This window comes from Musca autumnalis, unplaced genomic scaffold (assembly GCF_047663935.1).
Source record: "Musca autumnalis isolate F117 unplaced genomic scaffold, ASM4766393v1 scaffold_1, whole genome shotgun sequence".
Lineage (NCBI taxonomy): Eukaryota > Metazoa > Arthropoda > Insecta > Diptera > Muscidae > Musca > Musca autumnalis.
Window position 1 is genome coordinate 328,431,389 of NW_027411644.1, and position 27,186 is coordinate 328,458,574.

Genomic DNA, 27,186 nt, shown 5'->3' on the forward strand with positions numbered 1-27,186 from the left:
ATCGGTTTTTTCGCGTTTTCATAGTCATTTCTTTTCCCTTTTTTTCCATTTCCATATTTCTTGGTGGATGAATCTTGATGAAAATATTTCCATTACTGAAATATTTTCGAGGCTCACGGCAAGAATCTAACCGCCCTTCATTTCTGTGAGAACACCCACAATTGGCGTTTTCATTTTGGTGAAGGACGCGTTTTCATATTCGCTTTGAAATAAAATGTTGACTTTTTCTCCAAATAAGTTTTTTTGCCCATTTTAATTTTACAGATTTTTGTCGGTAACTCAAAAAATGAGTAAGAGAATGGCACTACAGGGTCCAGTAGTGCCATTCTCTTACTCATTTTTTGAGTTACCGACAAAAATCTGTAAAATTAAAATGCTTATAATTTTCGGTAATTAACGATATACATAAATCGGTAAGTTAGCGACCAATAAAAAGTAGTCTTAAAGTTCTACCGACATCAAAGTGTTGTCAACTTGTATTTCATAATTTTGCGTTTTAATGTTAACGATTTTTGTCGGTAACTCAAAAAATGAGTTGGAAAATCGCTCTACAGAATATTATCCGACAATCACAAAAATCAATAGGCTTCTTCCCTCCCGGGACCTTCATCAACACCCACAATTTGGTGACGATCGGATTAAAATTGCGACCTGTAGCGTGATTACAAGGTTTAAATGGAAAGACGGACGGACACGCATAGCCAGGTCGACTCAGCTCCTCGAGACCTTCATATTGCTATATAATATGTATGTACAAACTTTTTGGCCAAAACCAACTTATAATACCCTCCTCACATGGTGGTATAGGGTATAATTATATAAAATATAATTGTTGGTTTGATTAGAATAATTAGAAAAAAAATTATATTTGGGAGTTCTCCAACTATGTAGCTAAAATCTCATACAATAATTAATATATACTAGGATTATGACTTTTTGAAAATGATTTCCTGTAGTTAGTAGGTAAATAATGCCTAAAATAACATTCATTCCACTTTATTATTAAAAAAAGTTTCCGCACAAACCATCTATGAAATTAAAAAAATCTCAACAAAATATTTCCTGTTGCACGAAAGAATAGTAAAAAATAAGTTTTATTTCATTTAGATATTGAAAATGGTCCCGCAAAAACACTTTTAAGTGTTATGATATATGAAATGAAGTTATATATAATATAAAATGATACATTTATATGTAAGAAGCACACTCATGAGATATACATTAAACGAAGTAAAATCACAAATTATGTAATCCTATTATGAGTATTGAATTTTTCTTGTTGTGCGTTCGGATAATTCAAACAAGCCCGGAATTCAGACATCAAAATGTCAGTTTCAAATTAAGTACATGCATTGGATATATCGAACAATTGTACGCTAGTATCTTTTTGCCCATGGAGTATTCTTTGATTCTTTTTTTGGACATAGGTCCATGAAATGTAAGGTTAAGACGAAAATCATAAAGGAACTGGCTGACTTTAACCCGTGTTTACCCATTTTTATATACTGGTGCAACACAGCTTTCACGTAAATTATTTTTGAATGGTCGATATTATGAGACCCCTCCTAAACATTTTATTTTACAGAAATTCAGTCATATTATATAGAATATGTCAAGTGTTCGCGAATTCTGTAAGGGTGAAACTCAATTGTAAAACTATTTTTGTTTTTACAATATACCAAATTCCAGCCATTTCAGTGGTATATTGAGGCTAAAACGTTTAAAATAACGAAAACTCGAGAGGTACCGTTCTAGGAGGCCTATATGAAGACGTGGGCCTATACCGAATGATTTCCGGTGGAAAATTTTTTATACCCCCAAAGAAGTCTAAGTACCAAATTTCAGCCATTTTCAGTGGGATAATGAGGCTAAAACCTTCAAAATTCCGAAAATTTGGAGGCACCGTTCAATAGGTACACCGATATAGCCCATTTTCAATGCTAAAGTCATATAAACTACTTTACTAAATTACAAAGCCCTATCTTAAAAATTGCGAGCTGTATCTTGATTTCAACAGCCGGATGGACAGACGGACATGCCTATTTCGATTTCATCCATACATATGTATATAAGAAAAACTAACATTGGATCATTTTCTTAAAAACTGTCGCGTTGCTTATGAATTAGATGTTGTTAGTAAGAGCATAAAGAGCATTTCAAACACATACTCGTATGGTACTGGTAAAAAAACTGTCATTCAGAAACTAGACTTTCCCGTCTGAATGCAACAAATTTCCTGCCGCTTCTAGATCTGCTTAAAAATGTTGCTAAGCTCTCAAAGTAACAAAATTGGGAGTTTCCATTATATAGGATGGAACTATAAATTGATAATTCTTGAAATCGCAAAATGAAAAATTTCAAACAAATCATAAGAACGCTATAATAGTGAGAGTCTGATAACCTGCCTAAACTATCATTTTTCACATGCAAAAATCTATGATCATAAAATCTCAACACCAAGAAGAAGTTAATTAAAATTAATATTAAAATAAAATGATCTTCTAACTGGCAAAAATTTCAAAAACTTATTACTCTAATCTAAAAAAATGTTTTTAATCACTCATGATGCGTTTTTGTGTAATTGAACTGAAAATGGCTAGCTTATGGGACAGTGTTGTAATTTACTCGCAAAAGTTGATTTAATTATTTTTATTTTTATTTATTTCAATTTTCATATGCCCAGTCTTTCGACCTTAAGGCTGTATACTACAGTATAATGTTCAATTTAATATTATATAAAATAGCTTAAATATAACAAGGGAGGGATGTTAGAACTACTCAAAAAAAATAATTACTATGTATAAAAAAGGGGGCAGTAATTAAAAAAAAAAAAATGTAAATAAAAAACATTTTGATTAATTGAATGTTGATACTCCAAGAATGGAAAGGATAATAAACTACTCCAAAAGAAATACAGCATTTATAATAAGAGCAATATAAATATGCATAAATAATATTAAATTTTTTATTTTTTGATTAATGAGAATTTCAAAAACAAATATTTTATGAAAATTCATTACTTTTTATGAAACTTCAGATCATTAAATGCAAAGTAAGAATTTGAACTACTCCAATAAAAACTACATTTACATCTGAATATGAAATGAACCACTCAGTGATGTGCCTAAATATTTCAAGCAAAATACGACACAGTGACTACATTCAAATTCACATGTATGCAGCATAGGAAAAAAAATATTTAAAGCATTTGAGCTATAAGCGGATAATATGAAAATTAATATAGGTAAATAGATCACAATTGGGAGTAACGTGAAACAATATACTCCAACATTTTTCTGCGGAATACAACTAGTGAAAGACCAAACACTCCTCTTAAGGGCAGTGGCAATACATTATATACTCTAGCTACTCGAACAAGAAACGATCTCTCTAATGGAGGTGTGATCAAAGGAATGCGAATTTGGGGGTTCCGATATGATCTTGTAAAACTGAATAAATGTACAAAGTAAAGTGGCGTCTGTATCTTAAAGCATTTGTAGAAGAGAAGGCATATTCGTAAATTAATAAAATCACGAAATTTGCAACCTAAAAAATCAATAACAAAAGGAGTGACATGCTGCAATCTTTTAAGCGAATAGACAAATCTTACTACTCTATTAAAGCTTGAAGCTTCTTAAGCAGAAAACCAAATGTTCCTGAAAATACTTCTATGTTGTACATGATTATTGGCATTATCAATGCTTTTGCAATATCATTCGAAAGACATAATTCGGTGCTATAAAGCTTCCTTAACATAAAGTTAATTTTGGAAACCAATGAATTGATATGAACTTCAAAAGTCAGCGCATTATCAACAATCACACCAAGGCATTTTATACAATCAACAAATTCAATTTGTATATTATTATATCGGACTTCAATTTCAGAATCGACAGGAAAACCAAAGGACATAGCCTTCGTTTTGTTGGCATTGATAGATAACTTATTTGTAAACATCCAATTAGCTACTGTTGAACTAACATGATTTACAACACTTTGCATGACATCAGGGAAAGCAACATCACACTTAAACAATAGTTGGATATCATCCGCAAAATTATTATTATTATTATATTATTAATTAATAATAGATACCTACCTATTATTTTTATTTTAATATTACTTTGTATGTTTGCACGTACCTATGTACATACATTTGTATCAAAACATGTCTGTATAATGAAATTCTCTTTATTGCGTAAATACCTATGCAATTCAATTTATCACAATACATTTCATTAAAATTAAACATTTAGGTATCAATCACTGACAATTGTCTAATTAATTAATTTGGGGAAAGAACTCAACATACTTTCAAAGTTTCCGCAAGAGATAACTAAAAGAAGACGACGGCAAAAACGCAGAGTCAAACAAATTAATAGCCCTTGACAATTTGATAAATGGGGTTAACATTTTGTTTGATTGACTGTGTGTGTGTTTTTCAATAGATAAAACTTGAAAATTAAAGTGACGAATTGTATGCTAAGTACAAAACAGCAAGGTAAGGGGGGACGAACTGATAATTTTGAAATTGACGAAAGACTGGAGCGAACAAAAGATTACAATTTTCCTAAATACAAACTTGTTACAAAAAACTAAATGAACACAAATTCAAAAACAAACAGCAACAAAAAATCGAAGGGCTGCATGAAAAAGTAATTATTTGCTTCTCATTCGTGCTTGTTTGTAGTTAAGCAGGCGGCAACAGCAACCAACAACAAAGCAAATGCACCAAAAAAAACATTAAATTAAACATTCCTAGTGATAACGCTTAAATTTGTGCTACAGCTACGGTGATGAACGCCATAATTACCGTTACATGAACCACCATTGTTTTGTGCACGCACACACATATCACTGCTTCGTTGTGATTGGCCAGTTTAACAAACGCCTCTGAAAAGAGAGGGCAATACCACATTTCTCAAGTCACTAATCCAAAAATGGGCGTGAGAGAAAGAGATGTGTAGTTCTTAATAGCGGTTCTTTCGTTTTTATTTCACTCTCTCAATATATCAAAATAAATCACAATTGTTTGCATTGTTGTGTGGAGACCTCTGCCCATTTCTTTTGTTAATCATCCCAAATATTGTTGTTGGCTGTGGGTATGTTTTGTTTGTTATACTATCTCATTTGTCTGAAGCTGATTTTCGCTGCTCTCAGTTCATGCTGCTTGTTTGTTAGTATTTCAGTTATGAAGCAGAGTCATTAGGCAACTTTAACCACCACCAAACAAGGCACACACGAACCTCTTAACAACCTCAAACTCCCCAAATGAGAGCTGCTCTGCAACATCAACTCTAAACAACCACTAACAACAATAACCATTTGAACCCAATCAACCAACCAGCCAACCGTCGAACCATATGTCTTTAGCGTGCACACACACACCCATCCATAGCCCCTGCGTGTTTTAGAAGGCACTCTCTCACACACAGTTAGCAGAGCAGCGAAGCAAAAAACAAGAAAATCAACTTGTCTAGTTAGCAATCTTTCAATCTAGTTTCGAACAGTTGATTGTGAAGCGTCGAATTGAAAGGTCCTACAGCTCAGTCGTTGGATTTTTTTGTGTCTGATTTTGAACGTCTGTCGTTTATCATCATTGTTAAGAAAATAACAGAGACGACGACGGCAAATAGTGTTTTTTTGTATTAACTAATCGACCAAAAGAGAAATAATACGTTCTCTCGTGTCTTGGCCATATCACCACAAAGTGTTAACAAGAAGAAACCCAAAACAAAATAGAAAAAAAAGAAAAAATCATATGTGTCCAACAACTATAATAAGAAACTGTTACAATTTAGTGAGAAGTTAAACAGCACCCAATAAGCTGAGGAGAACGAGAGAAGGTGACGTGAACCAAATTGAGCAATGATTGTGCTTTGATTGATTTCAGTATGTGGTGAACATTAAACGAGGTCGGTTGTTAAATGCGCGCGTTTTGTTAAATAGTTAATTGTACAACAACAAAACTTAAAACCGAAGTGAAATATATGACACAATTTCAAAATAATTAATTAAATGGAAGTACAATATTGAAGTGATAAAAAAAACTTTAAGGAAAAATACTGTGAAAAAAGAACAAAAAGAAAAATAAAAGAAAAAAGTTTTGCAAAGTAATATGCTTTGTCCGCCCACAATGCGTCCCGCCAGTCCTGCTGAATCGGAAATATCGGTTGGTGGTGCCCCCAGCCCTTTGCCGGCGGCCCACAATCGCACGGCCATGGATTTACTGCAACAACAACAGCAGATACTAATGCATCAACATGCTGTAGCGGCGGCTGCTGCCGGTCTAACACGTGCAGCCGTCGGTGCCATGCCTGAGGAATATTTTCAGCCCTTGAAACGTTTAAGAATGTCAGCGGATGAAAGTGAAGCCAAAGAAAGATCTCCCAGCCCAGTACAACAGCAATCGAATCAATCCTCCTCGGGGGCCAGTACTAAGTCACACTTGGAAGGTGTTAAAAGTTTCTCTATAGCTGATATTTTGGGCCATGAAAAACAACGTGACTCCTCGGTATCACCACCACCACCACCCGCCTCAAATAAACATTTGCACAGTAGCAGTTCATCAAGTGGTCTCTTGCAACCCCGCACAGAACCTTTGGATTTGGTACCACATCCTGCAGCAGCAATGTTATTACCTGGTACCGGCCATGTTGTACGACCCTGGGATCATTTGTTGGGTCCCATGCCGGGAGTACGACCATTCATACCCTCGGCCCTGCTGCATTATGAGCAACGTTTGGCTTTGGATTATCACCGGCAATTGCAGGAACATTTCAATGCCCAGGCCCAGCTGCTGCGGCACATGAATGGCATGGACATAATACCATCAGAAAGTGGTAGTGATCGTTCCAGTTCAGCGGCCAGTGATTGCTGTTCTCCCGAAATTGCAAATCGTTCATCTACAGAGGCTCATCATCCCCGCCACTCACCACAGGGCAGTTTAGAAAGATCTCAACAGAATCGGGGGGCCAGTGGTAGCAGCAGTAGTGGTAATGCGGGAAGTTCAGGTGTTACGAATGCGGGCAGTGGAAGTGGTAGCTCGGCGAATGGCAGTAATAAAGTCAAGAATGATACGCCGTTGGATGCTTTGTTTCAAATGACAACCAAAGATTTCGATGAATCTGATGGTAAGTTGAGAATTTTTATTATTATTTTCTATAGTTAGAGATGTTACTAGTAAGGCTGGGTGGTTAGGATGGTGCTTTCCGACGGCAGTGGGTACATAGGACAAGACCTATACTTACATATGAGAAATTTTAAAAACAATAAGCTAGAAAATTTAAAATGTTTATGGGGTAACTATTTGTAAAGTAATTGTTCTTAAATTTTAAGAACAACAAGCTTTCTAAAGTTGGAGGAAGTTAAAATTGACTTGCTTTCGTTAAAAGCACATAGAAAAGAATATTTTTTTACATATTTTTTATATTTTTTTTTATCAAAAGGTGCATTTTGAATGGCATTAAAATTTAACTTTTTGTAAAAACAATGAAATAAAATTTGTTATATTTTCAACAAATAACAACGTGAACAAAACAAGCATGCCAAAAAACAGAACATGTTTGGGAAAATGTGTGATAAACATGTTTGTAAATATGACAATTTGTTTATCAGGAAAAAATCAATCAAAATTTAGTTGGATATTTGAATTTGTTTATGAAATTGTTATCAATTTTTTTCTGTGCAGGGAAGACTATAGTTTCGAACATCACCACATGTTGTCATCAGTTATTGGGTAATGTTAGGAGGACAGTTCTTCAATGTTAAACTTATGAGTAAATCAGTATCAATTTAACAGCATGACACACACAACATTTTTCTCAGAATTTTTCGTGATGGTAGGTATTTTTTTCTTCTCATTGGCGTTGAGTTGAATTTCTTTTTAATTGCATTTATTTGCTGAAAAATTAATTAAGTCCCATTAAAATGGTCTAAATACAACAGACATGAACAAATAAATAATCATTTGCTTCACTTTTTTCACATTTTTGGTCTGGTCTGTTCCGACTAGAAGAATTAAGACAAAATCAAGACAACAACACCATGAACAAACAACAAGCTCTATAAAAATTAATGAGGAATGTCAACTGCTAAAACGCAATGCCATTTACCTCTGGGTGTGTTGTTGATGGTGACAACAAATGAAAATATTCTACAAATTGGCAACAGAATAAATTTAATTGTTAAATAAAAATGTGTATATAAAATGAAAATACATCGCAGAGAGTTGTTTGCCAAAAATATTTTATGGTTATAAATAACATATTTAAATTGTTTATCATGTGTTGATAAATGGATAAAGACTGATATTTTCGGGACTAAAATAGAATAAATGAGAAATTTACTTTTGAAATAATTTTGTTGATATATCGATCAAGACTGATCCATTTTTTATTCTAAGAGATACATATAGCAGGCACAGAAAAAAAACATTTCGATAAACAGCTTTATCAGAATTTATATTTTGTAACTAATTGTTGAAAGAAATAAATTTTTGAAATATGTACATAAAAGTTATTATATTTTCAATAAATAACTACGTAAAACACGTAAAAAACTGAAAATTTTTGGGGAAATGTTTTATAAACACGTTGGTAAATATGACAATTCGTCTATCGGCAAAAGGCAATCAAAATTCATTTGTTCATCAAATCGTTATTAATTTTTTCTATTTGGTAACAAAATCACTGAAATCTTGACTTCTAAATTGAGGCTTGTGTAAGCTATTGATTAGATAAATTAATGAGTTTACAACAAAATACTTAGAAAATGTACTGAGTAATGACAACATCAATTCTGGTAATGAATTTTGAAAGCAATAAATAACAAACAGCGTATACAGCAATTAGTAAAAAATCGTAAACATTTTTTTAATTCACCCCTTGGACCTCTGGGAAATCCCATAAAGAAGATATCAAATAAAATCGAATTGGAGGAGATAAGGTTTCTCTACATATCAAAAAATATTAAAATTTGAACTTGCCAGACATTCGGTCACCAAAAACTCATAAATTTATGGAAAAAGAAAATTGAAATATGGACCGGGGTACAATGACAGCTACATTTTTAGAGTTTTAAAACAAATGTTCACAAGTATTTTAAAATTACTAAGAAAATAGTTTTTGTTTTTAGAATGACCCTTCTTCTTTGACTCTGTTCCATTATCATTCAATTTTGATGAGCAGTTCTCAAATTACTCAATTATTATTTTCCCCAGACAACTGACAATACAAACCAAAACAAAACTCCTTCCTTTTCACTTGAAACTAAAGGCTGGACACTTGACATAAATTAGTTAATGTCAATGTTGATTAAATATTTTAGTTAGGAGTTTAAGTGTGCTCATTGAATTCCAATGGGTACTTCAAACTGAAGTGGTGCATCTTGTAGATTATGGTTACATGAAACAAATGTTCCAGGATTCCAGATAAGAAACACAATTTGAGGCAATTAGAATATGAGTATTAACCACAGTACATGATATGTTGTTGTAGTTTTTTTTTCGAAATTTCCCTTTCTTAGTATTTATGGATTTTCTATGTTTTCTTAGCTAATTAAAATATCTGTAAAAATTAAAACTAAAAGCGTGTTAGGCCACTGGAAAACATAACATAAAATAAACAAAAACAACAATGAAAAACCAGATCTATCAATCGATCGACCTGTTAGTTAATACAAAACACAATAAAGCTAGACCAGAAACAGGGCAAACGGGAAACATCAAAAGCCACAAACAGTAGCTAAAAATATTCAGTTTGTTTTCAACATTGATGCTCTTCTCTATGTGATCTAAGCCGCCACAGTCAATGTTAAGCGTTAAAACCAAAACACTTAAAGACATAAAAACACAAGGCAACAATGCTAATAACTGATGAGCAAAGCTCACAACAAACGCTTATGTTAATTGTCTTAATAAAGAGAAAAAACAACAACAGCTTAAGACCCTAATATATTTTTGAAAATTAATTTGAAATAAAGTAACTGTTTCAAAACAGGCTATACCAAAAAGCCAAAGGGCCAAAAAGCACTCCAAATAATTATAATGAAATACAATACAAAGGAAATTAGGGAAGGTGGAATTTGACATAATCCGTCACTCAGTTGCCCGACAATATACATGAAGTTCAGTATTGCTTATAGCTAAGTCAGAAATATCTGAATATCTAAACTTTATATTACCATTTTAACAACAACTCTTTACCCAAGTCTCTGTAATGGCACGTAGGGTGTAAATTTATATTGACATTAAATCAAGCTTTAATTAATTGCAAGGCAAAAGCAGCCGGCTTGGCAGTGAGTTCGTTAACTAACTAAGCGCCCAACAAACACATGATCATTAATCATTTGTCAATTGATTAAGCAAAAAAGTGTCAGAAAACAGCGAGCGGCAAACGGCAAGTAAAAATAACACTACAACAAAAGCAAAAAAAACAAGTGTGAAGCCACCACTAAAGATTTGTGTAATAAGATTGTAATTAGAAATATGAATATAAAAACATATATAAATTAAATATGTTAACAACATTCAACATCCCACAGCTTCCTCCAGACATGACAGCTTGACATTGTTAGCATTACCAGCTAACGTAAGTGTATTCAATGGAAGTCATATGAAAGCGACAAGTTTCTTCAACTGCAAACAAGCACGGTTAACGCCTTACTCTCGTATAACTGCAATTAATTGCATACATGATGTTGTTGTTGTCTACTTTGTGTTGCAAAATTATTTATAAAAAAATTATTTTTCTTTTTAAACACTATAATTAACCAGCCAGCCATAAATGGCCAAAAGGCATTTAGAAAAATGTTAACACTTGCCAAATGCTTAGCACTCAAACGACCACCAACTAAACAGCCACTCGATTCCAAAACATTAGCATTAAATGATTAAGTAAATACAGGGTACAGCAAATAAAACTTTTAAATAACATTCAAAAATATAACATTACTAATCATAATTGTTTCTTCTTCTTATCTTTACAGAAAAATCCCACATTGATCTCTTCTCGAATCGTCCACAACCCAAAAAGAAACGCAAGTCCCGCACTGCCTTCACCAATCATCAAATCTTTGAACTAGAGAAACGTTTCCTCTATCAAAAATATCTATCGCCAGCCGATCGTGATGAAATTGCCTCCTCTTTGGGTCTATCGAATGCCCAGGTGATTACATGGTTCCAAAATCGTCGTGCCAAGCAAAAACGTGACATTGAGGAACTAAAGAAAGACTTTGAAACTGTCAAGGTGTTCTCGGGGCAAAAGTCGTTCCTTGAAAATGTCAATGATCTCAGTATATTGAAAAAGAAACCGCTACATCCCGATGCTGTTGTCATGGAAGGTTTGGCGGCAGCAGCAGCCGCTGGCATGATGTCAGGTTTGTCGGGCCATCCATCACATACGTCGGCGGCAATGCAAGCTTTAAGCCCTCAGAAATGAGTGAGGATCATACGTAAATATTTCACCAAAACCAACAGATATCTGGGAAACTCTGCAGATATTTCACACAATTCAAAGCTTTAAAGGATGCTACTGTGAACGGGTAATCAAAGGAATCACAAAAGTCCCAAAAGTTGCTGGAATTAATGCAACCTTGACAAGACTTTTGATACTCGCATTCCCCAACCCAATGTAGCCCCGGAGTTCCTTAAAAAGGCACCAACAACACTCGAAAGGAATTCCAGAACCCCCTTAACACTTCCCATCCCCATTAGTTTGGCAAACAAAAAAAGACTTAACACAGCTGGTCCGCGTTTCGTACTTGACCCATGAACAGATGTCTCTCTCCCTTATTTGGCTAAATTGTTGTTTATATTTTCCCATTCATTTTAATGTAGAAAATGTCTTTGTATATATCTTAAAAAATATTTTATAATTACTGTAAATATTGTAATGTATTTTTTAATAATTTATTCTGTTTCATAGTAACCGTAACACAATTGTAATTGTATTATATTTAACAAAAATTGAAAACTAAACTCTAATTTCGTCTAATGTCATTGCAAGTAGTTTGTAATTATTAAAATTATTGATAAATCAATCTGTGTATTATTAATTATAACGTAGTCTGTAAGTAAGTTTAATTGTATTGTAAATAAGTTGGAAAAGATAAATTGAAGATAAACATTAAACAAAATCACAAACAAATGATAAAATTTTAAATTATTGTGTATTTATTTTTGTATGGGAAAAACCAAATTGCTAATAAGTGGTTTGTGTCGGAAATTGCTCTAGGCGCGATCTACTGAAAGATCTCTTGACCGGGAAATGTTTATGTCCTGATAACACTGCAAATTAATAGTCATTGCATATGGTATATTTTTAGTGGACCTGTTTGCAGGAAGAAATACAAAATTACAGTACGAACACAAAACACACAGACTTGAGGAAATTATTACAAACATTTTATAAAACAAGTAACCGAAGAAACTATATCCTTCCGCCACGCGGTGATTATACTTGCTAATATGTGGGATGCAAAATTACCTGATAATTTAGAGCGATCATCATACATCTCTCGCACTAAAGTTCTTAATAGTTTTTGTTACAATGTTATATTTTTTTATGATTTGAAAAATTTAGGCTCAGAACTTTTGTTGTCTCATACGAAAGTGCTATTAATTTTTAAAACTAGGGATATTTTCATAGCACCTTTAGGTTCACCCCCACCTCAGTTTCATCGAGCATATATAGTCAAAAGAGACTAAATTCAAAGCATTTTGGTCATTATAAAGGTACATACAGTTAGGGACAAAAGTTTACATACACCCTATAAATTTCGGGTTATAGGGTAAGTAATGATTTTTATGAAATTCCAAGTATACAGTTTTTTCTTCTCACTAATGAACAATATTTAATATGTACCACAAAAGTATATTGCATAATACAAATGTAGTTAAAGGGACAATTATGCCAAATTACGTCAGAAACATCATTATACCCTCAGCATTTATGCTAACGAGGGTATATACACTTTCATACGGGCAAAATGTGCCTTATCGAAATAATGGTTTTAGACCCCAAGTATGTTTGGACGAAATGTGTTTCAGACAATTTGGAGTCGATTGAGCAATGTCCGTCCGTCTGTCGGTCTGTCTGGCTGGCTGGAGCGCACGATAACTCTCGAACGGATGCACCGATTTGGTTCAAATTTTGTCTTTCGTAATATTTTGCCCAAACATAGTTTAAGTTCGAAGATGGGCTATATCGGTCCACTCCTTCCGGTACCTCCCCCACAAACGATCGAAAATGTTCGGAAAATTTGTGCGCACGATAACTCTTGAAGGGAGTAACCGATTTGGTCCATACTTTGCCCATCGTAAAGTGTGTACCAGACTTAGATAATGGTTTAATATGGACTCAATCGGTCCACTCCTTCGGGTACCTCCCACACAAAATTTCGGAAAAGTTCAGTTTAGGGCCATCTCTCGAATCGCTTTGATTTTTGTTTTAGCAACTTGTATTCACTGCCCCCCATACGACGGTACAAGTTTCCTTAAGGGCAAGTCCATACTTCCCGAGAAAATAGCCTGAAAGTTGCAAAAACCCCCTATGACACCGTGTGAGGTGGTTGGAACGCAAGATGACTCTCGAACGGATCTGTCGATTCGGTCCAAAATTTGGCCCTAGTAATATTTTGTTCAAACATAGTTTAAGTTTGAAGATAATCCATATCGGTGCACTCCTTCAGGTACCTCCCCCACAAAAGTTCAAAAATGTTGGGAAAATTTTTTTGTACGTTAACTCTTGATGGGAGTGGCCGAATTGGTCCATACTTTACACATCCTAATATACCTACCAGATATAGATCAGGTTCAAATATGGACTATATTTGTCCATTCCATCCGGTATCTCCCACGCAAAATTTCGGATAAGTTCACTTTAAGACCTGCTATCGAATCACTTTGAAGCAACTTGCATTCGCTGCCTCAATTATGATGGTAAAGTTTTTTAGGGGCAAGTCCATACTTCTTGAGCAAACAGCTCGAAGTGTGTAAGAACCCCCTATGGCGCCATATGTAGTGGCTGGAGATCCACTTTCATAATGGTGAATGTAGATCCATTCCTTTTAATATCTCCTCCTCAAAACTTTTGTTCTTTAATCCGAATCAACATTTTTGTTGGTTCAAACGCCCAAAATTTTAAAAAAACCCCTAAATACATACGTTTTTTTGGAAAAAATTGTTTCAATTTATACCAGCTGAGGGTATATTTCTGTCAGCAAAGCCGACTGATACTTTTTTACTTGTTTTTATTCAGCATTTACGCTAACGAGGGTATATGCACTTTCATAGGGGCAAAATGTGCCTCATCGAAATAATGGTTTTATACCCCAAGTATGTTTGGACGAAATGTGTTTCAGACAATTTGGAGTTGATTTAGCCATGTGCGTCCGTCTGTCTGGCTGGAGCGCACGATAATTCACGAACGGATCAACCAATTCAGTCCAAAATTTGGCTTTCGTAATATTTTGTCCAAACTTAGTTTAAGTTCGAAGATGGGTTATATCGGTCCACTCCTTCCGGTACCTCTTCCACAAAAGTTCAGAAATGTTCGGAAAATTTGTGCGCACGATAACTCTTGAAGGAAGTAACCGATTTGGTCCATACTTTGCGCATTGTGAAATTTCTACCTGACTTAAATGAGGTTCCAATATGGACTCAATCGGTCCACTCCTTCGGGTACCTCCCACACAAAATTTCGGAAAAGTTCATTTTGGAACTGCTCTCGAATCGCTTGATTGATTTTTGTTGTAGCAACTTGTATTCACGGCATACATACGACGGTATAAGTTTCATCAGGGGCAAGTCAATACTTCCTGAGAAAATATCCCGAAAGCTGAAAACACCCTATGACACCGTGTGTAGTGGTTGGAGCGCAAGAACTCTGGAACGGATCTGCCGATTCGGTCCAAAATGTGGTCTTTGTAATATTTTGTGCAAACTTAGTTTAAGTTCAAAGATAAGCCATATCGGTCCACCCCTTCAGGTACCTCCCCCAGAAAAGTTCAAAAATGTTCGGAAAAATTGTGCCACGATACCTCCTGAAGAGAGTGGCCGATTTGGTCCACACTTTACACATTCTAATATATCTACCAGATATAGATCAGGTTCGAATATAGACTATATTTATACCCTCAGCCTTTAGGCTAAAGAGGGTATTTACACTTTGATACGACCAAAAATGTGCCTCATCGAAATAATGGTTTTAGACCCCAAGTATGTTTGTACGATATCCGTTTCAGACAATTTTGAGTAGATCTAGCAATGTCCGTCCGTCTGTCTGTCTAGCATGGTGGTGCGCACGATAACTCTCGAACGGATCAACCGATTAGGTTCAAATTTTGGGTATCGAAATATTTTGTCCAGATTCGATTTAAGTTCGAAGATGGGCCATGTAGGTCCACACCTTCAGGTACCTCCCCCACAAATGTTCAAAAATTGTCGCAAAACTTGTGCGCACGATAACTCTTGTAGGGAACAACCGATTTGGTCCATACTTTGCACATCGTCTAATTTCTACCAAACTTAGATGAGGTTCCAATATGGACTCAATGGGTCCACTCCATCGGGTATCTCCCACACAAAATTTCGGAAAAGTTCAGTTTAGGACCTGGTCTCGAATCGCTTTGATTTTTGTTTACACAAGTTGTATTCGCTGTCCTCTATACGACGCTGTAAGTTTCATTAGGGGTAAGTCCATACTTCCTGAGAAAATAGCCTGAAAGTTACAAAAAAACCCTATGACACAGTGTGTAGTGGTTGGAGCGCAAGATAACTCTCGAACGGATCTGCCGATTCGGTCCAAAATTTGGCTTTCGTACTATTTTGTCCAAACTTAGTTCAAGTTCAAGGATAGATTATATCGGTCCACTCCTTCCTATACCTCCCCCACAAAAGTTCGAAAATTATCGGAAAATTTGTGCGTACGATAACTCTTGAAGAGAGTAACGGATTTGGTCCATACTTTGCACATTATGAAATTTCTACCAGACTTATATGAGGTTCCAGACTCAATCGGTAAACTCCTTCGAGTACCTCCCACACAAAAATTCGGAAAAGTTCAGTTTAGGACCTGCTCTCGAATTGCCTTAGTTTTTGTTGTAACATCTTGTATTCACTGTCCCCTATACGAAGGTACAAGTTTCCTCAGAAGCAAGTCCATACTTCCGAAAAAATAGCCTGAAAGTTGAAAAACCAACCCTATGACACCATGTTTATGGGTGGAAGCGCAAGATAATTCTCGAACAGAAATGCCGATTCCGGCCAAAATTTAGCCTTCGTAATATTGTTTCCAAACTTACTTTAAGTTCGTTCATAGATCATATCATATCAGTTGTAGGTACACTATATGTTACTTTACAATAAATTATTTATATCGTAGTTCACATTGTTTTGACTTTTATAAGTTTTCAGTTTGAATATGAAAAATATGTATTCAGTCATTCATTCCAATTTTGTACATTAATAAAATACATTGTCTTTTTATAAAGAAATTGTGTGCCACAATTAATTGATATCATTGTGCATCAGACTGGGCCTACAATTGGCGATCCTGCCTTCGTCCTTTTTAAAAAAGCAATCCTGTGAACATTTTAATAGTCCTGAATACCCAAATTTTATGGAAAACAAATCGAGGATATTGGCTGCGATTAAAAATTGTGTTTTATAGAGAACGGATCGATAATTTTGAAATTGCATGTCCTGCGAAAATTCCAAAGGATACCCGACACATTCACGTCAATTGGCGTAAGTCTATGAATGGTGAACGAATGATTCACGAAATATAACCTTGTGAAGGAACCAATACACCTCTAAGGAATATCGCTTTGTAAAGAAGAAAATTCTGTGGAAAATTCGAAGGATACTCGCTACATGTAGCATCAACTGAAGAAAGTTAATGAATTGTGAGAATTCCAGTTAAAGGAACATCATTCTGTGAACGAGTCATCAATACACTTCTTGGAAAGATATTTGAAAGCGGATAAGAATATTTATATCATTGGAATCGGACCACCAAGCGTATCAACCATCTACCATACGTAAGTTTGTAGAATCTGGAGGCAAGCACACAGACTGGGCCTACACAGTCCACTCCTTCAGGTACCTACCGCACGAAAGTTCAAAAATATTCGGAAAAATTGTGCGCACGATAACTCTTGATGGGAGTGACCGATTTCTCATAATATGTACCAGATATAGATCAGGTTCGAATATGGATTATATTTGTCCACTCCATCCCGAACCTCCCACACAAAATGTTGGATAAGATACGTTCACTTTAAGACCTGCTATTGAATCACTTTGATTTTTGTTGAAGCAACTTACATTCGCTGCCTCAATTACGGTGGTATAAGTAGTTTCAGGGGCGAGTCCATACTTCTTGAGAAAACAGCCCGAAGGGTGTAAAAACCCCCTATGGCATCCCCATGGTCTATGTCGGTCCATTCCTTTAAGTACCTTTTATGCAAAATTTTTGAACTTTAATCCTAATCAACATTTTTGTCGGTTCATACGACCAAAATTTTGAAACCCCATAAATACATAAGATTTTTGTGAAAAAAGTATTTCAATTTGCACAGGCTGAGGGTATATCTCTGTCGGCAAAGCCGACTGATACTTTTTTACTTGTTGTCCGGTACATCCCACACAAAATTTCGGATAAGTTCACTTTAAGACCTGCTATCGAATCACTTTGATTTTTGTTGAAGCAAATTACATTCGCTGCCTCAATTACCATGGTAAAAGTTTTTTTCAGGGGCAAGTTCATACCTCTTGAGAAAACAGACCGAAGGATGTAAAAACCCCCTATGGCACCCCCATGGTCTATGTCGGTCCATTCCTTTAAGTCTTCCGCAAAACTTTTGAACTTTAATCCTAATCAACATTTTTGTCGGTTAATACGCCCAAAATTTTGATACCCACTAAATACATGAGTTTTTTTTGGAAAAAAGTGTTTCAATTTACACAGGCTGAGGGTATATCTCTGTCGGCAAAGCCGAATGATATTTTTTTAGTTGTTAAATTTAAATTTGCTTTAGTTGGCAATATCATTAAAAGCAGTCTTTAGCTTTCACAAATTCGTTAAAAGTGACCCGATAGGTACAATATAAACTCGTGATTTGCTAACAAATTGAATTGAATCCAGAATGGTTTGGTATTGATTTTAAATTAGATTAGATTAGATTGTCCAGTTGACAAAAACTATTGTTGAATTTGTTGGAGTTACATACATATGTATATGCTCTTCGAATGTTTTTTCTCTGCGTGCATTGAATATGGGGATTATGACCAAACATCAACCTACGCTGGCAATAATTTTGAGATCATTGTTGCCGCTGCTACATGTACGAGCTAAAACACAGTGCAACCATAGATTTTGTAAAATACAATATTGAAGGCCGCTATAGCAAAAAACACCGTTGAACTCTAAAGCTTCGATTGCTACTGACTGGTTGTTTTTTCTCTGCTATAAATATGTATATATTTTCAATAGCATTACAATACTCCTATAAGGGAAAGCTAAAACAATCATTTGGTTAACAATGGAAATCATTAGAAATTAAAAACAAAATCATAGAATTCGAAATTGTGTCGATATGTATTTCTGTCTATGTCGGTGCTGCCATATAAGTAGGTGGATAAAGTGATAAAACGATAAAAAAAAGTTCAAACTTCTTCAAAGAATAATTTCCCAATTTTCTTTTAAATATATTTAAATGGATCCGATTTCAATTTGTTGGCGATAAAGCTATTTATTTTTATCTTAATTCGTAAAGAAAATATCAACTGATATTGAATGATTTATTGCTATTATGTATATTGAGATCACATTCCAGTTTAATTTTCGTTAAACCCTTCACTACAGAAGTGGAACAGAAACAGTTATTTTTTGATAAATTTCAATGATGGGCGGCCACAGAAAAGAAGCCTGCAGCTAAACTGAACAGATTAAATATTGAAGTCTAATTTTCATTTTCACGTCGAATGATACGACAAAAATGTCACATTCGTTTATGTGATAAACCACGAAGAAAGGAAGCGATGCTCCACAATAACAAATTGTTTAATCTGAAATTATAATGTAATTATCCCAGCAAACATTTTGTTAAATATAATTGTGTATGGTATGAATTATGCCTTAGTCTAATCATAAGTAACATGGACAATAATGGAAGTTGATATTCTAGTGATTGGGGTACTATACTCGTAAATTGGCGTTGGTTCAATATTTGGTAACAGTCTCATAGTACCAAAACGAATGTGTTGATGATCTGAACTAATCTAGCTGTAATTTTTATTGTATTAATATAACTTCATGAAATTCGCAATTTTTTGTGTATTTTATATTGAGCAATTTTAACTAAAACTATTATTGATGCATAATACTCTATCTCCATCTATCCTAATCCAAAATGTTTCATTGGGTTATTAAAATGTTCGTTTCTTACTTGAAACTGAAAAGAAGTTGAAACCAAACAAAACATTAGCCATCGGCAAAACTTTGTGTGGTAAAGTGTTTGGTGATGGTCTGATTGCATTATTTGGAATAAAATAGAAGCTTCACTGTATCGATTTGGTTCATTCCGTTCATTCAGAAGAGGAGAAGTGGAAGAGTAATTTGTATATCTGGTAGATAAATCAAAATATTATCAATAATCAAATCGGTAGCTGCTCATTTTAAAGCCGTTAGCTATAATTTGAGGTTATTGTTACTCCAGTTGTTTTGAATAAAAATACTCCAGACAGGCATTTGTACCCACAGACATGTGGTATCCACATAAACGACACCGAGTCTGCGTGAGTTTTTCTTTTTTTTGGTTTTTTATTTTCTGTTTTAGGAAATGTCTGTGTCTTTTCGGCAGCATAATTAATCCCGTATGTAAATTACGATTATTTTGGTTCAGATTCAACACCCGAAGGCTATAAATTTTCGGTAGTATAGCAGCCAAACCAGACACTTTGTCACATAGCCACATAGCCAACCAAGTAACTATTACCATGATGACGATGGTGTTGGCGAGTCAACAATACGGCAAGTCCAATTCCATGGCATGTTTACGAAGTTTCAGTGTGACCACAAAAAATCTGGATTTGAATGGAAAACAACATTTATTTCGTGACATTATCGTCTTTGTGGTATTTCTTCGTTTGTTCGTCTTTTTTAAGTGGCATAAAACATTTTCGTTTCGATCAAATTAAAATTTAATTGAAATGGAATACAGTTTTGTTTTAGGTGGAGGTTAAGGCTTTAAAATTTAAGCAAAACAATTTGGGGGACGCTTATTACACAATGTCTGTGGTTCAATTCCTGAGCAGAATACCACATTTTTCGACATTGGTAAATTCTCTCAGAGAAATGCTAGCTATTTTTTCACTATAAATATCTTTTCAATGAGCGGCTTTGAATTGTGTTCGACACGCCGCACAGTGGTTCAGAAATCAAGTTTTCTTGCAATAACACATATTTTTTGTCGTCAGAGATTATTAATTTCTAAACCAAACAAGTAAAAAAGTGTCAGTCGGCTTTGCCGACAGATATATACCCTCAGCCAATGTGAAGCGAAACTTTCACCTCCGGACAGATCGAATGTATTTAAGGTGTATTCAGCATTTTGTGGCCCTTTTTGGACTAGCCTACAAAAATGTGGATTAGTAATTAACTGCACTAAGACACAAATGTTGAACTTTTGTAGGGCATGTACCCTTAGGGAGGACCGATACGGGCCATTTTAGAAGTTAAACTAAATTTTGATAACATATTAGGAGATCCAAAGTTTGGACCAAATTGGTTGCCCCATTCAAGTGATATCGTCCTAGGATTTTAGTGTCATTTTGTACATATTGAGGAGAAGTACCTAAAGTTGTGGACCGGTATTGCCCATGAAACTAAGTTTGGATATAATATGACGAAGACCAAATTCTGGACCAAATCGGTTGAACAGTTCGATAGTTATCGTGTTCTCCGACCGCCGCATATGGTGACATAGGGGTTTTTTACACCTTTCGGAGTGTTTTCCCAAGAAATATGGACTTGCCCCTGAAAAAAACTTTTACCGTCGTAATGGAGGTAGCGAATGCAAATCGCTTCAACAAAAATCAAATTGATTCGAGAGCAGGTCTTAAAGTGAACTTATCCGAAATTTTGTGTGAGAGGTACCGGAAGGAGTAGAAAAATATAGTCCATATTCGAACCTGATCTATATCTGGTAGATATATTAGGATGTGCAATATATAGATTACATCGGTCACTCCCTTCAAGAGTTATCGTGCGCAAAATTTTTCCGAATATTTTTTAAGTTTTGTGGGGGAGGTACCTGAAGGAGTGGACCGATATAGCCCATCTTCGAATTTAAACTATGTTTTGATAAAATATTACGAAGGTCAAATTTTGGACCGAATCGGCAGATCCGTTCGAGAGTTACCGTGCACTCCAACCACTACACAAGGTGTCATAGAGGCTTTTTGACCTTTCCGGCCATTTTCTCAGGAAGTATGGACTTGCCCCTGATGAAACTTGTACCGTCGTATGGGGGGAAGTGAATACAAGTTGTTGCAACAAAAATCAAAGCGATTGGACCGAATCGGCAGATCCGTTCGAGAGTTACCGTGCACTCCAACCACTACACAAGGTGTCATAGAGTCTTTTTGACCTTTCCGGCCATTTTCTCAGGAAGTATGGACTTGCCCCTGATGAAACTTGTACCGTCGTATGGGGGGAAGTGAATACAAGTTGTTGCAACAAAAATCAAAGCGATTCGATAGCAGGTCCTAAACTGAACTTATCCGAAATTTTGTGTGGGAGGTACCCGAAGGAGTGAACCCATTGAGTCCGTATTGGAACCTCATCTAAGTCTGGTAGAAATTTCACGATGTGCAAAGTATGGACCAAATCGGTTACTGCCTTCAAAAGTTATCATGTCCACAAATTTTCCGAATATTTTGGAACTTTTGTGGGTGAGGTACCGGAAGGATTGGACCGATATAGCTCATCTTCGAACTTAAACTAAGTTTGGACAAAATATTACGAAAGCCTAATCGGTTCATCCGTTCGAGAGTTATCGTGCGCACCAGCCAGCCAGACAGACAGACGGACAAACAGACAGACGGACGGACATTGCTAAATCAACTCCAAATTGTCTGAAACACAGTTCGTCCAAACATACTTGGGGTCTAAAACCACTATTTCGATGAGGCACATTTTGCCCGTATGAAAGTGTATATACCCTTTCTAGCCTAAAAGCTGAGGGTATAAAAATAGGTCTAAACATTGGATGGGGTGGGAGTGGCGTGCTCCTAAACACGACAATTTTTCCCCCCAATTTAGTAAAATATGTAATTTTTGGAGAAATAAATAGCGATTTCTTGGAAACTATAACAGATATTGTGTTCATTGTTTTGGGTTAGGTAGGTAGGATCGTTGCCCTTAAAACCCGTTTTAATAAATTGCCGTAGCGTTTACACGAAGTGAGCTATTTTATTTTTCCTCAGGTACTAAATTTTCGTAAAATTCCAAATTTAGTGGACAAGTTCTAGTCTAGGGAGCAGAATGGAAAAACGTTTCGTTTTCGCAGAATAATGCGTGAAGTGTCTTTTTCAGGCCAAATATACACTTTTTTAAATTTAGTTAAATCACATGGGTGATTATAGCCTTTTTTACAAAATTTGGCATTTTTTAAATATATTAGTTTTTATATGATTTTTTTTGTTAAACCTAAGGAATATTTTTATAACATTTTGAACAAATTTTATTATTTTTTAAAGAACATTTTTTTTGTATTTTATGGTTTGGTTTATTTATTGGTGTTTGCATATTATAATAGTTTGAAAAACTCAAAACACACATATTTTGATGCAAAAAAAAAAAAATTAACTTTGACCGTGAATTCATCTGCAACTACTAGACCAATTTTAGTCATTTTGGATGCATCAGAAAGATGAAAAATATCTGCCGAACAAAAAATTGTGAAAATATCTTTATTCTGACCATTCTGAACCACTGTGCACCTCAAGGACTTTTCATGCACGCAGAGAAAAAAATATGATTGATCCAACAATATTCGAATAGCAAAATATGTATTGTAAGGATATTGTTAAATTCCAAATGTAGTATTGTGATTCCAACAATTGGGTTTTGTTAAATTCAAAAAATAGTTTTTGTCAACTGGACAATAGTTCTCTCTTTTCTTCGACCATTTTTTCTCTTCTCTCGCTATTCGATGCCGAGTTGAAAAAACAATTATGGTGAGTTTTGTTTGTATGACATGATGCCTTTATCTTTGTTTTTGTGTGTATGTATACCAACAATGAGACTCTTGTTTTTATTTGTTTCTGTTTTGTCTCATTCTTCTATCTTCATTGTGCTTTGAGGTTTGGTGTTATACCGGAGTTGTTATGGTGTTTAATTATTCCTTATGTTGTGGTGGGTGCTTGTAGCTTTTGTTTGTCTTTGTTGTCAGACAATGCAGCAAACCATGTATTGTGTTCATCAATGATTGCAATATTATACGCGACATTTATATCCAAGTTATGTGAAAAGTGTATATGAGAAGTATATACACTCAAATCAAAAATTTCTGGGCTGGTTTTCTGGGTTGACAATACTTTTTGTAAACAAAATTAGATTATGATAGTTCCTACAATCGGTATTGTTAACGATTTTTACAATATTGCGGAAATTCGTAAGTTGTTTTTGTTTTCTATGTTTGAAACAAAAGATGGTATTTTTGGATTTGGATTACAATGTTTGAACAAAACAAATACATTTTTGGAACCAAAACATATATTTTTGTTCCAACAAAAGCAAAAAAATATTTTTTCTCTGCGTGTGATCAGGGACACATAAATTTATTTCGTAAATTTTTTTGAACATTTTGCTTTAAAAAAGTCATATTTAGTCTTGTGCAAATTTTAATATTTCCAAACTTTAAAGCTCAACAAGAAATTCTCAACAATTTTTTAAATAAAATTGCAGAGAATTTGCTTTATTTTAAAAATAAAATTTGTCAGGAATGTGAGTGTTGTCAGTAAAATAAAACCATTACATTGTATAAAAGTGAACAATTCCGATTTACGTCCACTAACGCTGTGCATCATCGGACTAGGCTATCATCAGGTCTCATACCAATCAGTTAAAAACATCGTTGATAAAAGTCTCTGAAAATGCACCTAACATGCGGATTAAAAGGCGAGACTACAGGTGCATGTGGATCGAAATAGTCCGTCTTGATCATACTGAGATACTCAACAAAGAAACTGAGGTCCATATTTGTTACAGTAGATTTAAATCTCTCATATTTTTTAAGCTCTCGTTTATGTGAGCTTCATATACGAAACATAACTGACGGCTTTACAAAAATAGTTTTTTAAACATAACTCCACACAAAAGTCTTTGAAGAGATCACATGGCATCCATTTAGGTGGTCCAACACCTCTGGGTGCAACTAATCATCCATGGGCAAGAAGTTATGAAAAGTAACAACTAAATTACAATTAACATTAAAAGTAATCATAGAACATAGGCTCGGAAAAAATGCTTAATGAGCCGACAAATTCATTCATTCGTTCGTTCATCCTCAATCTCTATTTGAATAGCCGACTCTTATTTGTATCTTGGTTGGTGCATGAGTGGAGTGGCTGAGTGATTAGACATTACAATTTATTTATGGAAATTACCAGTATTTGTATTCGGCTTGAAGAACACTGGATGTATTTCCTTAAAGAATAGCCAGTCCACCTATCATCTTTCCCTCCACACACACACACATAAACTCCAATATTATGGAAAAAAGTTGTATAATGGATGATTATGCCGGGGGTAAAAACTATGAACGAAACCGGCAAATAAAACAGGAATTCCTCTGCAAGACAAATAAATCTCATTAAAGATGTGGAAGTGATTGTGCAATATTTTCATTTTCGTCGCTGTATTCTTTCCATGATGCCACAAATGATGATTCTTTGCCAATAATCACCGTAAATATACAAAAACGAACGAAGAAAGAAACAACAAATAAAAAAACAAATGAACAACTCAAAGAAAAACAACATCAGAGGAAAGTGCCGACCTGTAAAACGATAGACGTTTCAATGAATGAATGAATTCTTGAATGAAAACCTTTTTTCGATGACTCATTATAATCGGCATTGACTCTTCGAGAATGCTTTAGAGTTAACAAAGCAACAGCAAGAAAGTTCTAACAGTTGTAAACATGGGTCTAATTTTCGATTTTGCTACCTTCCACAACGGTTTCAGGCACTGGCCAAAAAAACTGGATGTCAAATTTTTGATACAGCATCCGGCAACTCTGACAGTTATGACATGAAAATATACATTAGTTTTTGTTTCATTCGAACGCTTTCTACTTAAAAATAGCTCTAAAAGTCGGGACATTTGACTAATATTTTTTGTACTGAGTACAACTTCACGGTGCTCTTGAAACAATTTTAAATGGAAGGTGCTTACACGTGGGAAGTTTTTGCGGATTCTGAAACTACAATATTCATAGATGAGAAAAATCTTGAGAAAACATCGCTCTAAATTAAAAAAATAAACAAGTAAACAAGTATCAGTCGGCTTTGTCTAACGAGATATACCCTCAGCCTATGAGAATTAAAACTTTCATCCACGGACAGATCGAATGTATTTTCAAAATTTTGTAGCCTTTTTTGACATTTGAAATTGCCGACAAAAATGTGATTAGGATTAAAGTTCAAAAGTGTTGCGGAGGAAGTACTTAAAGTAATGGACCAACATATGGAAGTGGATCTTATTTTGGGAATCATATGTTTTCGATAGATATCCCGCCCACTAGTGTGGGCAAGTGGGCCATCGTATAACTTTTGGGACAGTATGCCAGGAAGCATGGTCTTGTCCGGAGATCCAGAGTTTAGACCAAATTGGTTGCCCCGTTCAAGAGATATTGTGCATACCATTTTAGTGACATTTTTTAAATACACTGGAGTAGAGGGGTAATGCCGGTTCTGGATCAGTAATTTGATACCTTTTTACCTCCTGTCTGTGTGTGTGTGTGTGTGAGAGAGAGAGTGTGTGTGTGTGTGTGTGAGAGAGAGAGAGAGAGAGAGGGAGAGTGTGTGTGTGTGTGTGAGAGAGAGAGAGAGTATTTGGAGAGCGAGGGTTAAATTTAACTGCACAGTGGGTCAAAACAACAAAAAATTACAAGAAATATGATAGACTAAGCCACCTATATGAACGGACGAGGGGGAGAGAGCTCGAGAATTTGAGGAGAGAACCACATTTAACCAGACCAGAGCGAGAAGTTGAGAGAGAACCACACTTAACCTGTATATATATAACCAATATAACCAAGAATACATACATATGTAAGCTTTAAAATATAAGCGAGGCAAAATATGAAACAATGTTGCATATTTTACCTCCTGTATGTGTGAAGCAAAATATGAAACAATGTTGCATATTTTACCTCCTGTATATGTGTGGGAGGGAGCCAGACCGAGAAGTTGAGAGAGAACCACATTTGATCGCTAATGTAAACAAAATACATTTCAATATATGTCTGTCCGTAAGCATGCCGAATCATGATCGTAATCAAAGTGGATTTTTCCGTCCGTCCGCCAGTCTCTCTGTGAGCATGTTCATTCATGTTCATAACTTAACATATGTATGCCCAATTAATTTCACAATATTGTGAAATTATTGATGGTGGTTGACAAATTTCGTATAAAAAGCAAAAATTCGAAAATAAGATTCACAGTATAAAAGTTAAAGTACAAGTGAAGACATGGCGAGCGGAGATTTAATTACTTTCTTCAATTCCTTCAACATCAAATCAATAATTCCTTTGAAGGATATGGAGGACAACAAGGATTACATCATCACCGGAGCATTCAAGAGCAAAACAAAATATGGGGAGAGAATTGTATTGAGGATAAATGACTCTATTCTTTACTTGCCAACAAGATTTCTTTCACTAGGAGACGAACATGTGAAACAATTAGCTGGTGGAGGATATGCTATCACAAAATCTACCCTGAAAGATTCCAGCGGAGCAGATGTATATAAATTAGAGTTAAAACAATTGGAAATTCCAACATTTTATTATCCACCGTATTAAACAAAAATAAAGAATTTTTATAAAATTTAAAGTTTCTGTGGCTTCTTATTAAAATTTGGGGGGATAGAGGTTTCAGTATGAAAATAGTACTTT

At 35.0% G+C, this 27,186-nt stretch overlaps 1 protein-coding gene across 1 annotated transcript; it reads left to right on the plus strand.

Moving 5' to 3' along the window:
* Positions 1-5,187: 5,187 nt before the first annotated feature.
* On the plus strand, positions 5,188-12,161 carry lbe (ladybird early). Its single transcript, XM_073962842.1, has 2 exons — positions 5,188-7,133; positions 10,987-12,161. Exons 1-2 carry the CDS (start codon positions 6,119-6,121, stop codon positions 11,436-11,438), a joined length of 1,467 nt encoding a protein of 488 aa, XP_073818943.1. The 5' UTR covers positions 5,188-6,118; the 3' UTR covers positions 11,439-12,161.
* The last annotated feature ends 15,025 nt before the right edge of the window (positions 12,162-27,186 follow it).